Source organism: Fringilla coelebs, assembly GCF_963513975.1.
Source record: "Fringilla coelebs genome assembly, chromosome: 1".
Taxonomy (NCBI): Eukaryota; Metazoa; Chordata; class Aves; order Passeriformes; family Fringillidae; genus Fringilla; species Fringilla coelebs.
Window position 1 is genome coordinate 84,773 of NC_140028.1, and position 17,415 is coordinate 102,187.

The 17,415-nt window shown below is 54.2% G+C and overlaps 1 protein-coding gene across 20 annotated transcripts in view; it reads right to left on the minus strand.

The window, feature by feature from the left end:
- The window catches only part of SCRIB (scribble planar cell polarity protein), a 105,326-nt gene that overhangs the window by 16,957 nt on the left and 70,954 nt on the right, over positions 1–17,415 (minus strand). For 8 of the 20 annotated variants that reach the window (XM_084217177.1, XM_084217176.1, XM_084217164.1 and 5 more), the window contains 9 exons: positions 15,167–15,223; positions 14,416–14,499; positions 10,095–10,439; positions 8,629–8,697; positions 6,535–6,585; positions 4,734–4,775; positions 3,829–3,957; positions 1,726–1,839; positions 297–344 (listed from right to left, as the gene is read on the minus strand). In XM_084217177.1, the coding sequence (XP_084073303.1) occupies positions 297–344; positions 1,726–1,839; positions 3,829–3,957; positions 4,734–4,775; positions 6,535–6,585; positions 8,629–8,697; positions 10,095–10,439; positions 14,416–14,499; positions 15,167–15,223 (939 nt within the window). The remainder of the gene's footprint in view (positions 1–296; positions 345–1,725; positions 1,840–3,828; positions 3,958–4,733; positions 4,776–6,534; positions 6,586–8,628; positions 8,698–10,094; positions 10,440–14,415; positions 14,500–15,166; positions 15,224–17,415) is intronic. The other 12 variants (XM_084217175.1, XM_084217167.1, XM_084217179.1 and 9 more) reach the window with 11 other exon arrangements.

A 17,415-nucleotide genomic window follows, 5' to 3' on the forward strand; every position in this document is an offset into this window, starting at 1 on the left:
AGCACTGCCCACCTGGGCACAGCACTGCCCACTGCCCACCCAGCCACAGCACTGCCCACCCAGCCCCAGCACTGCCCACTGCCCACCCAGCCACAGCACTGCCCACCTGGGCACAGCACTGCCCACCCGGGCACAGCACTGCCCACTGCCCACCCAGCCACTGCCCACGGGGCACCCTCCCCATCCCTTGCTCTGCCAGCTGCCCCATCCTCTCCTCCCCCAGCCCCCCCACAGCATGACTCCATCTCCTTATCCACACCCCCATGACTCCCACCCTTCCCAGCCCCAGAACTCACCTCCGAGGCCAGTTTGGTGTTTTCTGTGCTGCTCTGACCAGACAATTCCTAAGGGCAGAGAGAAACAAGCATGTTCTAAAAGGGAAGTTTCCAGCCATGTGCCCCAAGGCCAGACAGCTGACACAGGTCCCCAAACAGTCCCAGAATTCACACAGATGTAACAAGGCTTAGCAATGGTCAGGAATGAGGATTTATGTTAAACTGAGGGTTAAACAGAACCAGGTTTAACAACTCCTGAAAGGGAGAAACTGAAAATCACAGGAAACAGGCACCAAACAGGAGCAGGGGCTGAGCTAGGGCTGGAGGGGGTACACAGCAGCTGGCAGGAGCTCACTCACACTTTGCTTACATCAAAGACAAAACCACCCAAAATTTACTTTAAAGAAGCAAAGATGCCATCAGAAAGAATGAAATCTGTATTTACTGGGATGCATAACAGAATATTGGATGAAAAAAATTTCAGGGGGAGGAAACTGATCCACAAAATCCATCTGTTAACCAGGAGCCCATAGAGGCAAACTGAGAACTGCAAACTCGTTATGGAAAAGAAGGAAGTTTTACCATGAGACAAACTGAAATGACCCACAAAAAGAGAGCAAGGAGATGATCTCTGGCTCTATCCAAACACTCCAAAAACTAATCCAGAATTCAAAACTTGAGTAGATCTGCCTGAGCAACCTCCTACAACTCTGGAGACGTTTGATCAATGCTCTTAGGCCCATGGTGGGATTCCTGGGGGTGTCCTGAGTTGGACGTGATGATCCTTGTGGGTCCCTTCCAACTCAGGACGTTCCAGGAATCCAGGATTCTAGCACCCAAGGCTGCCCTGTTTTGCAGGGGGAACTGAGGCAACAATCTCCAAGGCCTCAGCTAGTCTGGACTGTTGCAGGATTCAGCTAGATGGCAGGGAAAAGGAAAACTCCCAAGGAAGATCAGAATCTATTCAAAAATGCCTCAGCACAGGTTTAGCCTAGCCCTGGTCTCTGGAATTTCAGAGTTCCTTTGCATGGTTATACATCAGTATCCCAATGTCTGGGGAGAACAACAATGCTTGGGATTCCATGAGCTTCCAGGACCTGACACAGACAGGACCCTGCCAGGATGAACATCTCATCACCAACTCCGGACCCTGCCAGGATGAACATCTCATCACCAACTCCGGACCCTGCCAGGATGAACATCTGCATCACCAACACCAGACCCTGCCAGGATGAACATCTGCATCACCAACACCGGACCCTGCCAGGATGAACATCTGCATCACCAACACCGGACCCTGCCAGGATGGCCTTCTCACCACCAACCCCCCCAGCTTTCCCAGGACCTCGCAGTGTCCCCGCTGTGCAGGAGCTGTCCCTGGAAGGCACACACCCCCCTCCCCCGTCCTGGCCTGCTGAGCCCTGGCTGGTGCCACCAGCAGCTGGCTTACCTGTGTCCCCAGCAGGGGCTGGGACAGGGGCACTGCTGCAAAGGTCTTGTAGGCCTGCTTGACGTTGATGGGCACCTCATCAGGGGAGGGTGGCGATGGTGGTGACGGCTTTGGCTATGGGGACAGACAGACAGGAGGCAAAGGTGAGCACAGGTGGGGGGAAACCCACGTGGGGGAGAACACAGCCTGACTCTTGGCCTGCAGAGCCTGATGAGGGGGATATAGAAAGGAGTAGGTCAGGAACACATAAGGGATCTGCAAGCCTTGGGAAGGCTCCCGTTGAGCCCTGGGCAGCACCACCAGGAGCAGAGCACTGCACACACATTGCACCCAGCAGCAGGAGGGTCACAGCCCACTCTGTTCCATGGGTGCTGAAGGAATGGTGCATTTGGTGGCACAGATCTTCACTGACCTGATGGGAATGTTGTGACAGATCCTCTGGCCAAGGGCACATTGCTGTCCCAGTCTTTGAGGATTTCCACTCAATTCAACCAGCAAGTGCCTACCTGAATCAGGGTTTTTTGGGCTAGAACAGACTGACTTCTATTTAGGGCTGAACAAGAGTCCTCTAGTGGAAGGTGTGTAAGGTCTTTAATGTCCCTCCCAACCCAAAGCACTCTGTGATTCCAGGATTTGATCCAGGGATCTGGGATGTGGAGATCTGCCTTTGACCTCAAATTTTTCCTTTGCAGAATTACACTTACTGGGGAACATCTGACAAGGTCTGAGGGGACCTTCCTAGTGCTTGTCACTCTCTTTGCTGGTCCCTTCCTCACACACCTTCACTGTGAGCCCTCCTGCAGCTCTGGGGGGACGCTGCTCAAAGCATCACAGAAATGGAAGGGGTGGGGGGCAATGGCACAACCTTCCTTCTCCTGGAAAGTAAATCCCCCCAGCTGCTCATCCCTCCAGCTGCACTAATCCAGTTCCAGGCCTTCTGGTTTTTCTTACTCCTGGACTAGGGCTAAACAGTGCTATCTGATGATGCTCCTGCATGGGCTAAAGGACAGCACAGTGAGATCGGAAGAGGCTGTGAAATGTGAACCATTCCCAGTTCCATGGGTTCTGTACAGCTCTTTGCCTGCAAATCAGGTCTCTGCTCTGGCGTCCCACTGCACCAGCTCCAGCAGGGAGAGAAGGGCTGGATTCATGGAATCTCACCCAACATGGTTTGTGTGGCAAAGGGCCTTCAGTCATGGGCAGGGACACCTTCTACTATTCCTTCCACTTTTATACTGAAGGGACACAGGTCTTACCTCTTGACAAGGACAAAAATACCCGAATTTTTCTCCCCCATCAAACACAGCCCCAGGAACACAAATCTTTCAAAAGCAATCATTTGCAAACCATAAAACCCACCAGCAGGATGGTATCAGCTTTTGCTCCAAGGTGCCAGACATTAACCCAGGTTCTGTAAGATTCTGTCTCCACAGAACTCAACACTTCACAAATATGGCTCTAAACCTCTATCTGCTCTGGGGATTTTGGCCACAAAAGCTTCAGCAGTGCTGACTCCTGGACAGGGCCATGTAGACATGGGGCAGCTGGGGAGAAATAGGAGGGATGCACTGACCTGGCCCTGCCTGTAAGGAGCGTGGCTCCCTCTCAGGGAGCCCAGACTGCTGCATGGACAGCACCAGGCACGTGGTCACCAAACCACAGTGACCAGGCACATAGTCACCAACCAGAGTGACCAGGCATGTGGTCACCACACCAGGGTGACCAGGCACATAGTCACCAACCAGAGTGACCAGGCACGTGGTCACCAAACCAGGGTGACCAGGCACGTGGTCACCACACCAGAGTAACCAGGCACATAGTCACCAAACCAGGGTGACCAGGCACATGGTCACCAAACCAGAGTGACCAGGCATATAGTCACCAAACCAGGGTGACCAGGCACGTAGTCACCAAACCAGGGTGACCAGGCACGTGGTCACCAAACCAGGGTGACCAGGCACATGGTCACCAAACCAGGGTGACCAGGCATGTGGTCACCAAGCAGAGCCACCTCAGGGAGGGTTCCTGCCCCACAACACGGCACAGCACTGCAGCCACGCGGGGCAGACACAGGGCTCTGGAGAGGGAAGCCTGGCCACTTACAGAGCTGTGGGTCCTGAAGCAGGGCTGGGGCTGCTGAAAGGGGTTGGGGCTGTCCCCCTCCTCGGCCCTGTGTGCCACAGCAGCGCTCGGTCGCACGCGGGAGAGAGGCTGAATGACGCCGGGCTTGGTCTGCTCGTGCCAGGACAGCGTGCCAGGGCAGAGGAGGACAAGGGGGGAGAAAGAGAAGAGAAACGAGCAGTTAGGGCAGTGAGGTGTCTGCCATGCAGGTGAATAAACAAATCCATGCACCCCCACTTCTCTCCTTGGCTGTGCTGCCTGCTCCAGCTCCTGGAGCGAACACCAAAGGAGACTCAGCCAAGGAAGGGTTACACAGCACCACGGGACTGCAGAGAAGGCCAGGACAAAAGGTAGCACCTGCCATACTAGCAACAGATACAAGGGTTGGCAGGATATGGTAAGTGTGACCAAACTCAGAAAATGTGAGCACCAGGGATGGAAGCAGAGAAACATCAGCCGGGAATGGGAATTGGCAGAAGCTATGGATGGAAGTGAACCAGACTGAGTCAGAGCTCTGACGAAAAATGCAGTTACTGGAGCAGAGGTGAGAGGCTAAAACTTCTCCTAGATGTCACCATCACTGCTGGATGTTGTGTGAAAGTGAGCAAAGCACCTGCAACTGGAGAGAGTGGCAGCAGGAACTGGGTAAGCCAGCAAAACCTGCAGGAGGGGAAGCTGCGAGAGGAAACAGCAATACAAGCTGCAAAAACAGTTAGGCTGGGTTTTCAGATGGACCATATTTGAGACCCGATGCATTTGTACAAACTCGAGGCATAGTGGAGGACTGGAGGAGACAGAACAGGAGCCAAGAGGAGGAAGAAACAAGCTCCATGTGCTGGGGGATGCACAGGGAAAGTACAGTCAGGTCTCATGGCAGCTGTACTCACTGATTTACTGTCATCCTGCGATGTAATGAAGTTAATGGAAGCCTGCAAACAGAAATACAGGGGTGAATCTGAAGTCTGGAAGCCTTTGTTTACCCCTGCCCCACTGCCCACCCTGTGTGGGGAGCTCCAGGTCCCACAGAACCCCTGCCCCCAGTACCTGCCTCTTCAGGTGAGGACAGCCCACCTGCATGAGCCTCTCCCAGCCCCTGTGCTGTGTCAGGAGGCCCTCACAGCTCTCTGCACATCTCCAAACTCTGACCCCAACTCTGGGACAGTCCTGGCCCATGGTCACAGTCCCTGCTCCTGTCTCCTGCTCACAGCCCCAGGTCCTGGTCCCTGGGTATATCCCCTGCTGCTGGCCCATGGCACATTCCCTGGGCACCATCCCCTGCTCCTGGTCCCTGGGTACATTCCTGGGCATTCCCTGGGCACATCCCCTGCTCCTGGTCCCTGGGTACATTCCCTGAGCACATCCCCTGCTCCTGGGTATTCCCTGAGCACATCCCCACCCTGCACACTTGCCCCAGCCCAAGCAAAGCTGTCTTCCCCCAGATCCTTCCCAAGCACTCGCGGGTGCCACCACAGCAGCAGCTGACAGGGAGCAGCCCCTCGTGCCTTGGGTGCTACCGGGGTGCTGCTTCCTGGGGGAGCCCCAGGGGATGCCCGGTCCCTGTGGGGATGCTGGGATCCCATGGGCATGCCAGGATCCTGTGGTGCCCCCGTGGGGATGGCCAGGTCCCCCATGGAGATGCCAGGTCCCTCATAGGCCCCTATGAGGATACCAAGAACCCGTGGGGATTCCAGGTCCCTGTGGGGCCCCCATAAGGATGCCAGGATCCCATGGAGATGGCCAGGACCCCCCATGGGCCCCTGTGGGCTGTGGGGCCAGTGCAGGGCAGCACAGCAGCTGGGTGGGCAGCGCAGCAGCCGGGTGGGCAGCGCAGCAGCCGGGTGGGCAGCGGCCAGGCAGAGCACACACTGCACACCACGAGCAGCACTTACAAAGAGCAGCCCTTCCTTACACAGCACCGCACACCAGGAGCAGCACTTACAAAGAACAGCCCTTCCTTACACAGCACCGCACACCAGGAGCAGCACTTACAAAGAACAGCCCTTCCTTACACAGCACCGCACACCAGGAGCAGCACTTACAAAGAACAGCCCTTCCTTACACAGCGCCGTGCACGGCGAGCAGCACTCACAAAGAGCAGCCCTTCCTTACATAGCGCTGCACACCACGAGCAGCACTCACAAAGAGCAGCCCTTCCTTACACAGCGCTGCACACCACGAGCAGCAATCACAAAGAGCAGCCCTTCCTTACACAGCGCCACGCATCTCGAGCAGCCCTTACACAGTGCTGCACACCACGAGCAGCACTTACAAAGAGCAGCACTCACAAAGAGCAGCCCTTACAAAGCACTGTACACCATGAAAAGCACTTACATGCTGTTATTTTATTGCAAAATTTCTGTATTTTCTTGGTGATTTCTCATGGGCAGCTATTCACAGCACTGACTCCTTCACGGTACAGCTAACAAATTCCAGCTCTTCTCAAGCAGCTAACTTACTCTTTTTATTGGACACAGCTGTAGCCTATTAAAAGCAGGCTTGTTCCTAACCTTTGGTGATTAGTACAGCTGCAACTCCTCAGGTGCGAGATTACTTTCTGCACTATCTTTATTTTCTTACATTCTATCCCTCCACACTTACACAGCGCCGCACACCTCGAGCAGCACTTACAAAGAACAGCACACCTCGAGCAGCACTCACAAAGAGCAGCACACCTCGAGCAGCACTTACAAAGCGCGTCTCCCTGCCGGCCAGGTGAGGGGCCCGGGGGGCTGTGGGCACCTGTGGGGAGGGCCAGCAGCATGGAGAGAACAGGAGAGAAAAGGAGAGACTGGGTTTTCCACGGGAGAGGAGCAGAGAGGGTGCAGAGTCTGGGGGAAGCCCCCTGCCCTGCCTGGCACATGCAGACCCAGCACAGACAGCTCCTGCCTCCCCCACCCCCGTGCAGAACTCAGGCCAGGCAGGACCCTCACAATGCCTACTTGGAACAAAGAATTCCATTTCCCTCAAGGAATTCTGAGAAAAAAAACAGTCAATTCTGGCTGGAGTACAAGATGTTGAAACTAAAGAATTAACACTAAAAATACATAGAGCCAGAGAGTAAGAGACAAAATTCCTCGGAACTTCTGCTCTGGAGCAACAGCCTGAAATTCAAGACTCCTGAATCCCCAGAAGAGGAGAGATCTGGGACTGCTCAGCCTGGACCAGACCTTAGAGCCCCTTGTACTGCCCTAAAGGGCTCCAGGAGAGCTGGGGAGGGAACTTGGGCAAGGGCCTGGAGGGACAGGACAGGGGGGAATGGCTTCCCACTGACAGAGGCAGGGTTAGATGAGATTTTAGGAAGAACTTCGTTCATTCAAGGGTGGGCAGGCTGTGGCACAGGGTACCCAGAGCAGCTGTGGCTGCCCCTGGATCCCTGGAAGTGTTCCAGGCCAGGCTGGACAGGGCTGGGAGCACCCTGGGACAGTGGAAGGTGTCCCTGCCCACGGCAGGAGGCTGAAATGAAATTGTCTTGAATGTCCCTTCCCACCAAAACCATCCCGGGAGTGTGTGAAAAACTGATCTCAAAGAAATAAAGAAAATTGGCACTTGTGATAAAAGGAAAAATAACAAAAACCACAGCTACTGTCAGAAATGTAAACAAGGAAACAAAGCTGGAACAAAGTGCATTGGAATAGTTCAGCTGTAACACTATCTTCTAATTGTGTGGATTCCTGATGAACACTCAATTCTAAATGATCCAAAACTGAGTGAATGTGGGACAGGCTGAGAAGGAACAGAGGCTGGACTCAAGTGCTGCTCCTACTGCTTCCTGCAGCTCCTGACCCTGCTCCTCAGCCTGTCTCAGCAGCCACCTCACCCCCAGGTGACTCTATCCACCTCCAGAGTTCCTGTCCAGCCCAGGAGCTGAAATGGTTCACTGAGGAGCAGGGAAGTGCCAGAGCTGTGGGGAGAGCAGCTGGAGAACAGCTGGACTCCAAAAGGAACCAACAGACCCAAAATGACAGCAAACAAGGAACAACTGGCAATTCACTCCAGCCCCCAGTATAAAACCCAGTAATGGGCAACGACTGTAAAGGGAAAATTTAAAAATCTCTTTAAGTTCATTTAACTTCAAAAGGCTCAACTGAACTATGACACCTCCTGCTGTGGGATGGACAGGGGGATCAAAGACTCATATATTGAAAAGTTCAGAGATAAATAAGGAATACGAATGTCAAGGGATAAGAGGTAATGTCTATAAAGAACAAAATCATCAGAAGCTACAAAAACAAAGATACTTCCCATTGCAGAGGGAAAGCCTCTAGTAAGGAGCTGCAGCAAATCACTCCCTGAGGGCAGGGTCACCCAGAGCTGGCAGCAGCAGGATCCTTCCACCTCCTGCCCAGCAGCTCTCCAGGCTCACACAGACAACCAGGCATCCTCTGCAAGCCTGGGCAGTCCTGGTTTACAGACCCAAACCCTGACTCCTCCATTTCTTACCACACACCAGTTGCCAGAATTAAAGAATCTCTGTACAAGGCACTGGTCCAAAAAGACCATTCCCAAAAATCTCACAACTACATGTTGTAGCCCCCTCCTCATCACCCTGCAATTAAGCTACCCCTCAGAGCTCATTTAGACCAGCTAATTACCCTTCTGGCTCTCTGGGACACCCTGAAAGAGGGAGTTGTTCTCTTGCTCTCTGGTTGCCTGCTGTGATGGATCCCCTCCGCCCTGACAGGGTCACTCGAGGATGGAAATTGCCCTCAGCTACCTCTGTCCTTCACCTCTGGCAGTGCCTCCCTGCCCTTCCCACATCACCTGTCCTGGGGGCAGTCTCACCTGAGGATTACTGGGAGAATAGGGGGATTCACGCCTGGAATTTCCTGTGCCAGACTCGCCCACAGGAGCCTGAAAGAGAGAAGACAAAGCTCAGGACAAAGCTCGAGTGTTGCTGCACAGCAGGAGGGGGTCTGTGCAGCCCAGGGGCATGGGACACTCTGCACACCCAGTCAGCAAGGCTAGCAGGGCCCAGCAGCAGCTGGCACACGCCAAAAAGCGCCAGGAACAGCGAGGGAACGAGTTAAACACCGGGATCGCATCCCAGCGCCCCGCGAGGCCAGCTGGATCAGGTTACAGCCTCGGCACGCCCCAGGAATCCTCCCCCCGGCTCCCCCAGCCCTCACAGGCAGGGTCGTGCTCCAGGCAAACCTCCTGGGCACAGACACTGAGCAAAGAAAGCCTGGCTGCAGGGACAGAGGGCTCTCCTGGCTCCAGAGCAACCTCTGGCACTGAGGCTCAGCTGCCAGCAGCTGAAAAGAGAGCAGTGACCAGGAACCACCTGCACTGCAGAGAGCAGCACTCCCACTACAGCACCAGCAGCACATTTCACAAGGATTTCTAATGCCTCAAGGTAGAGGCAGGTCATTTGGGATTTAGGGAACTATTCAGGCAAACCTACAGCTCCCAGTCACTAATACCACAGCCATGCACATGGCCCGTTGAATCAAGTCAGTATTTTGACACACCAAGCCTGAAGTGACCTGAAGTTTATACTGGAGCACAGATTCCAGATACCTTGCTCTAGGCGCACCTGGCTACACACCTGAGAAATTCCTAGCAAGGAACTAAGCCACCTCCAAGATCACTACAGCTGAGGATTGGGTTTGTTGATTGCTTGGTTGATCTGCTGTGTATGGGGCTGTTTATGTGGGGCTGCTTTGATTTTCAGACCTCCCAAAAGGCTTAAAAAGGAAAAAGGGGAGAGCAATGTGGTGCTCATCTGGAGGGTGCTATCTTTGGCTCCAGTCCCTGCTCCACCACAGGAATGTCAAATACAGATTTCCCAGAACAGAAAGCAAAGTTCTCCCTTGGAATTCCCAAGTCTTGATCTAGTGGATGGCGTCACTTGGGAGGAGCAGCTCCTGGGCTGCGGATCTACTGTGTTTTCCAGATTTTCTCCTTTCTGAGAAGGGCAGTGCTAAGGCCCAGGGCCAGAAGTGTGGCACAGCACTGATCCCCACCAGTGCTGCCAGCCGGGTGGGCAGGGACACCACTGCTCCCAGCCAGACCCCAAGGGACAGCAGGGAGGTCACAGATGCCATCCTGTCCCCACATCCCCACCACCAGGGTGTGTTAGTGGCCGGAGGATGCCGTGGTGACCCTGGGGTGGCCCCACACGTGGCACAGGGTGGGGGCACACGGGGTGGGGACCGGCCCGTGGGCGCCGTGCTGCCCGGTGCCAGGGTTTAGTAGGGTGCAGTGGCCCGGGCTGTGTCAGTGCATGCCACACACCACACGCTGCTTGCCTTGGAGTACAGGCTGGTCTTCAGCACGCCCCCCCTGCCATAGCCCAGGGGAGGCCCCCCCAGGCCAGCCGTGCCCGTGGCCTTGCCCCTGCGGTTGGCCACCACAAAGGGGTTCTCACTGAAGGGGATGGGCTGCGAGTCGATCAAACACTCTGGCGTCTCTGGCAGCTGCTCCTGGGACAAGGGGCACCCCTCGGGGTCCTGCTGGGGAGGCGTGGGGAGCCGGGGGGGCCCGGCCGTGCCCGCCGCCGGCTCCGGGGACGCTGCCCGGCCGTGCCAGGCCCGCGGGGACAGCACGGCGCAGTCACCCTCCATGCTGCAGCTGGGCTTAGAGCACTCAACAGGCTGAGAGGAAACACAAGGGTCAGAGAGAAATGAGGAGAACAGAGTAAAGAGGAGGAGGGGGAAAATACAGAGCGGCTGCTGAAGGACAGGGGAGAGAATTCCAGTGCTAACGCCCGCACAGTATCCCGACCCTCTCCTGCTCTGCCACCAACCCTCAGTGTAACTCCTGGGAGAGGACCCTGCTGTGCACACACAGCCCAGGGAGCCGACAGGCTGCACTGCTCCAACTCACACACCTTCCTGCAGCTGCTCCCCAGCCAAACCCACCACCAACACCTGTACAAGCACATGCTACCCTCCTCACCTCAGCACACAGAACCACAGAACTGCTGGGGCTGGAAGGCACCTCTGGAGACGCTCCAGTTCAACCCCCACTTCACTGAGCCCCACCATATATGGCCCAGCCTCTGCTGTCACCCCAGTGCTGCCACAGAGTCACACCATACCCACCACACCTGCCCAGGTGAACATGCTTTAAGGGCCCCAGTGCTCACAGCACACCCCAACCACCAGAGCTCAGTGAGCACAGACCCTTTGGGTGGCTCTTGCTGGTGGCAGGACTGAGGGCAGCCCCAGCTCTGTCAGGCTCAGAGCACACAGCCCCAGTGAAGCCCTGACCCTTCCCCTTAGTGCCACAGAAGAGAGTTTGTTACCCCAGCCAGAGCCTTCCTCAGGGGAGCAGGGACAGCCAAAGAGCAAAGACCAAAGCTTCCATTCAAGCGCCTCCAGGGAGCAGAAAGACCTCTCCTGCTCAGAGCAAATTCTTCATCTCCTGTGTCATGGCAGTGGTCACCAAAATAGCTCTCAGGGGTGGGCTGGTGACTACAATGGCAGCTGGGAGGCTCAGGAATTTCAGAGGCCCTCCCCTAACCCCCAACCTAACCTCTGTCGCTGGCAGAGCCCTGGCTCATATCGTGTTTCCTCACCAGTGAAGCCTGTGCTACCCTGAGGCACTCTGCTGTGTGTGATTTTTCAGTGTAAAAACCCTGCTTTTAGCCCCTTTTCCCCAGAGTGCCATCATGCCTCATGGTCAGTGGGCAGCCTCAGTCCCTGTTTTGTTCTTGGGCCCAGCTGTACCTGGGCTGAGTCTGTATCTCCCTGGATGCTCCAGCTCCTGCTGTAGCACATCCTGGTGAGGGATTCCTCACTCCCCGGCCTCACCAGGGCTATGCCTGTCAGACAAGCCACAATTTCTATTTTGGGTAAGAATCTGGGCAATGCAGCAAGCTTTCCCAGCTTGCAGACAGAACAGACACGTGCTACCCTGCATCCTCCCTGGCACTGAAAGAAATCCAATTTTAAATCCATGAACAAGTGAAAAAAAGGAACCAATGGCAAGAAACTGAAGAGAAATAGATTCAGAACAGAAAGTACAAGTTGCTAATTAACTAATCATGGTGACCTGGTATTGAGACATGCCAAGTCTTCTCCATCTCTCATAGCCCAGAAAGCAAAACTAGACTTGGATGGTTTTGCTGTGATCAGCCCCTCAGGGGTCTGGCTTTCATTCCTGTTCACTGCAGAAGGCAGAGACTGCAGCAACTCTTTTATTTCTGTAAGGGAAATGTCAGAGAGTCACAGAATCCCAGGATGGTTTGGGCGGGAAGGAACCTGAAAGCTCATTTTGTTCCACCCCTGCCATGGGCAGGGACACCCTCCACTGGACCAGGCTGCTCCAAGTCCCATCCAACCTGGCCTTGGACACTTCCAGGGATCCAGGGGCAGCCACAGCTTCTCTCCAGAGGCTGCAGTGCCCTCCATGGCAAAAGAGCATCCCCAAAACAAGCGTTCCCATGTTGCTTCCAACGGGAATTTTCAGTTTGGTTTGTAACAGTGGACAAAGAGAAAGGGCATCTTGTCAGCCTTTGTTAAATCCTCCTCACAAAGGGCCCCAGATGCAGCAGCTCAGATAGATCCAAGACAGACAACCACTGCTCCCTTCCCTGGTGGCTGTTCTGGAGGAAGCCTCCTGACCAACTCCACCCATAGCTACAGCGGTCAGTGGAGAGATCTACACCTCCTGTTCCACAGGGGACAGATGGACCTGCACCTCCTCCTGCTTCACAGCAAGAACAGCTCCCTACAGATCCCTGTGTGGCATGGGGAGGACAGGAACAGCTCCCTGCAGCTCCCTCACAGGGAGCTGTGCAGCAGTAAAAGACACCCAGCCACTGCTCAGAGAGAACAACTGTGGTGAGAACTGCCTGGAGACAGGAAAGAGGAGAAAACCACGATGGGAACAGGGCAGGAGCCCCAGTCACCTGGCGGAGGCTGCCCAGAGACAGACAGTCTGTCACTGACCTGCCTGCTCTTCCACTGGCTGGACTGACCCTGGCTGAGTCTTCCAGTGGTCACCTAACAGGCCAGGACAGCACCTGAAGGACCACCAGCACCTCCCTGAACCCAGGCAGATGTCCTTTTCAAACCAGAGCAAAGACAGGGCTGGTGACAGCTGGACCGACACAGGCCCCCTTGGCTGGGGCCCTCCCTGCTATGGGACATTTTTAGAAGCACCCACGGCCCTGTGCCCAGCCCCACATTCCCGTGCCTGGCGTTCCCAGGCTGACCCCCCTGCCAGGCACAGCCCCAAAGCTGCTCTGCTCTGCACCACCCTGAGCTGTCCTGCACGCAGCCAGCTGCTGCCTGGGGCTGACTCTCCCCTCTTCCAGCTCCTGAGTTACACTCAGAGATGCTAAAAATAAATCTTTTCCTGATACTGCTTTGCTGTGTGAACAGCAAGAGGGAAAAGCCCAAAGCTGGGAAGAGTGGGAAGAAAAGGAGGCAGAGCTGGAGCCAAAGCAGAACTGTCACTGGAGTAACAGAGGAAAGAGAACAGGAGAGGAGACCTGTCTGCATGGAAGGAGATGGAGACAGGAAAGGTAAAAGAGATGATCCCAAAACACCAGAATGGGAATGCAGAATGGGATGATGACAGCAAATGGAAATCTTGCTGCAACAGGAGGAAAGGAGAAAGACTGAGGATGTGTGAAGGAGCAGGCAGAAACCCAGTAGAATGGGTGTGATGCAGGACAGATAAAAGAAAGAAAAGATGGAGAGGTGAGATTTCAAACAACACAGGAGAGAGGTAAGTCTGTAATCTGTGAAGTTTGTTGAAATCTAGAATTTCTCCTGGCTACAACCAGTGAGGGACTGCCAGGCAGGGCACAGGACAGGAATGTGCAGGGCAGGAGTCATGATACACAACAGGATACAGGAGCCACAGGGCTCAGCCACAGCACAGAACCACAGCCACCTCCCTTCTGCAGGCCTGGGGGAAACTTGGCTTTAACAGAACCTCAGGGCAGCCTGGGCTGGAAGGACCCTGAGAGCAGCCAGTCCCACCCCTGCCATGGTCAGGGTCCTTTCCACTAGAGCACCAGGGGTAGACACTTCCACTGAATGGATGGCTCCAAGCACTGTCCCACCTGGCCTTAAACATTTTCTATTTTTAATATTTTCAGTTTCAGGACCCTCATCCTTCCCCTTTCCTAAACACCACCCCACAAAGGATTCACAACTGAGCCGTGCACAAAACACTGCCACACTGTCTCGGGAAGGATCTTTCTTTCCTCCTCAGCAGCTTTCTGGAGCCTCTTCCTTCCACAAGAAATCCATGAACTCCCCACTCACATCCCCTTCTCTCCCACCAGGCTGTTCTTTCTGCCTTGTTCCCAACTCTGCTTTTTGCAGCTCTCAAACTTTGCCACTTCCCTTCCCAAAACACAAAGCTGCCTGGCTCTTGCCCTCCTCATTTTCTTATTCCCATCTTTCTTTTGCAGCTCCTGGTTCAGTGCCTGAGCTCCCCAGAGCTCTGCTGCCCAGTTTTCCTTTGTCACCTCCCACACCACGGCACAAGCGGAGGGCAGGTGATTGTAGGACCATGGCCTCCCCTGTTGGGACCCTCCCCCCTCCACAGCCCCTCAGTGCCTCCCCTGCAGGGACTCCCCCTCCACAGCCCCCCAGGACCCCCACTCACAGCACGGTTGCCTCTCTGCAGGCCACTGCTGGGCAGTGCTGCCAGGGTCCGGTAGTCCAGGCGCAGGGGTTCACTGGGGACGTTCTGGAGAGGGTGAGAAAAACAGGAACAGGTCAGGCCCAAAGTCAACTAAATCAATGAGAAAGAGCAATGAAAAGGGAACCACCCTGATAATAACCCAGGTCTTGTCTCCATCAGAGCTCCCACTACCTGGAAAAAGAGCTGGAATTGTTCAAAGCACAACCACGTGAACTCGTGGCAGGAGCCAGGCTTGGGAAACCCCAGAGAGAACTTGACACTGTGCACCCCTGGCACCCACTGCTGCTCAGATCCCTGCCCCATGTCCACCTCCTGATGGAGCAGAGAATGTGCCATACCCACCTGTTTGCTCCAACAGCACCTGGAATGATGGACCTGGACACATGTAAGAATGCAAGTCTGCAATTCCTCTACAGGTCCTTTTTCCAGCCTTAACTCACACTCACTGTACAACTTTGTTCCATTTTACTTCCCACATATTGCCTTTCTAACCCTAAAGAGAAGCCAAGGTTTCTAACCCAGCCCATTTTCCTCAATCCCTTTACACATTTCTTCAGTTCTGATCTCTAATCCCCAAAGCCAGATCCTCTTAGAGGAGGGAGTGGAGAACACAAGCTCTGGGCAACAAACTCTTTTTGGGGATTTCTCCAGCCTTCCAGTCTAGCTGCAGCCCTTTTCTGGGCCTCTCCAGCCCCTCCCCTGTGCTGCTCACCTCTGCTTCCTCCTCAAGCTGCTGCGTGGCTGCCTCCCGCTCCCTACGCATCCGCTCCTTCCGTGGGACAGACAGAGCCAGAGCAGAGCAGAGAGAAGAGAGAGGCACAGAGGTCACACAGCTGGGCAGGACTGCTGAGGGGACACAGGGGCAGTGCCAGCACCAGGAGAGGGGCAGCAGAACCCAGCACCAACATTGGCACTGGGTAGGGAGGAGCTGGAATTGGGCACTGTCACTGCTAGAGGAAAGGACAGGGACAGAACAAGAACATCTGGGTGCCACAGGTGAGGAGAGCAGGTGCTCCCAGGATCCTCAGCAGGGACAATCCTGGGAAAGAGAGAGCTACTGTGCCACCAAGCATAAGCACACCAAGAGAGAGGAGTTTGCTCACTGCTGGAAGACACCTTGATGGAGCACAGACAGGACAGGCTGGGAGGGAACAGAAAAGCAAATCCACAGAGCACAGGCCTTGCTGGCTTACAGCACCACAGACACAATGATGCAAACACATCCAAAGGGACAGAAAGGTCTCGGCTCAGCACCAGCTGCCACTCAGCACTGCAGGGCCATTAGAGAGTGACCAGTGACTCATCCCAAAAGCCCCAGTCATGGACTGCTTCAGGCTGCAAGAGGAAGGGAACAAGGCAGGGCTTGTCCTAAGGACTGATTCTGGGCACTGATATTTCTGTGACCTGACAGCTCTGGGCAGAGCCAGGCCTGGGGACAGCACAGCAGCATCCTTCTCTTGTCCATGGAGCCCTCCCAGCTGCTCTCCCCAAGCAGGAACCAGATGGTCCAGAAGTCCTGACCCTAGGAGGTGGAAGGCAGCTCAGAGGGACCAACCAAAAATTCTGCTGAGCACTTGGGCCCTGTTTTTAACAGATTCCATGCACTACAGATTCCCACTGCTCCACATCACCCTGTGAGCTCCAAGCAAGGCTAAGCAGCCTGAGAAGTCACTAATCCTCTGGAGGATCACAACTCCCAAAAGGATATTGAGGGATAGTCAAGGTAAAGTTTATTCTGAATCTGGTTATGCTTGTTTTGACCAAGAGTCCTTTGTAGGGTGAGGGTTCCAGGTGACACTAATGTGGTGTGTGACTCTTCTCTGAGGTCATATTCTGAGGAGTGACAGGAGCACCAGTCAGCCCAGAAGGAGCTGTGGCTCCAAATTCTGCTCCAAATCCATCTCTGACAATAGCTGGGGGGAAACTGGATTAAGACTAGAAAAACTACAGCCACAGAGGCAGGAGGGAGCAGCAGGAATCAGTCTACAGAGACTCAGAGTTACTGACACTTCTACTAGAAACTCAATTGTCAGAGAACTGGAGGCAGGAGGTATCAGCAGTGAATGGGTTTGAGAACTTCTACCACGAGTAGAGCAAAGGCATAATTCCTCCCAGTTACTCAGTTCACAGCTTCCTCTGGACTGGAGACACATTTGGTCTCCATTGCTCTTGTGCAAGAATGAACATGAAACATTGAAGGGTAAGAAAAACGTTCCAAAAATGGTGACAGAAATGAACAGGGATCTGGCACGGGACAGGAACTTCCTTCAGTATTCCAATGGCCACCACGGAATGCTGGCTCCATCACTGGGACAAACTTAATCATTAAAACCAGTTTTAGAGACAATCCCAGATTCAAGGTTTAAAAGGCCCAGCAGAAAAACATGTCTTTGCTCAGGGGCCTCAGGATCCCAGGAGGTCCAGGGACCTGGAGCATCCGTTGCTGCCTCCTCCTGGCACACCAAGGGAAGGGGCACCAATATACATCAGCGTTTTTAAAATGAGATATGGCCAAGGCTACTTCACCAATCATAAAGGTTTCTCTGGGCTTTTTTTTGACCCAAGTGTTTTTAAGTAATCTCAATATAAATTTTGGCAAAGTCTTTCTCCACTTGAACCTGGACAAGTGGCGCCTGCTCAGCCCCAGCAGCATAATTTGGGACCACACTTGCTATATTCACAGGTGTTAGGAATGCTGATACTGACCCACAGCACCTGAACTCTCCTGGAATATATTTCAATCTATATATCCATATACAAATCCATATACTGCCCACATTAAAACTGGCAGGAATTCTTTGCTCAGACAGAAACACAATGAAATCAGGTTTGCTGAAACCACACCAAACCACACTGAGTTCCTTACCAGGCAAGGAATGAGACATTTTACAGGGAAAACCTAAATGTGATCTGAACTTTGCTCTAGGCTGAACCAAGAGAATTACTGAGGCCCCTCCTACC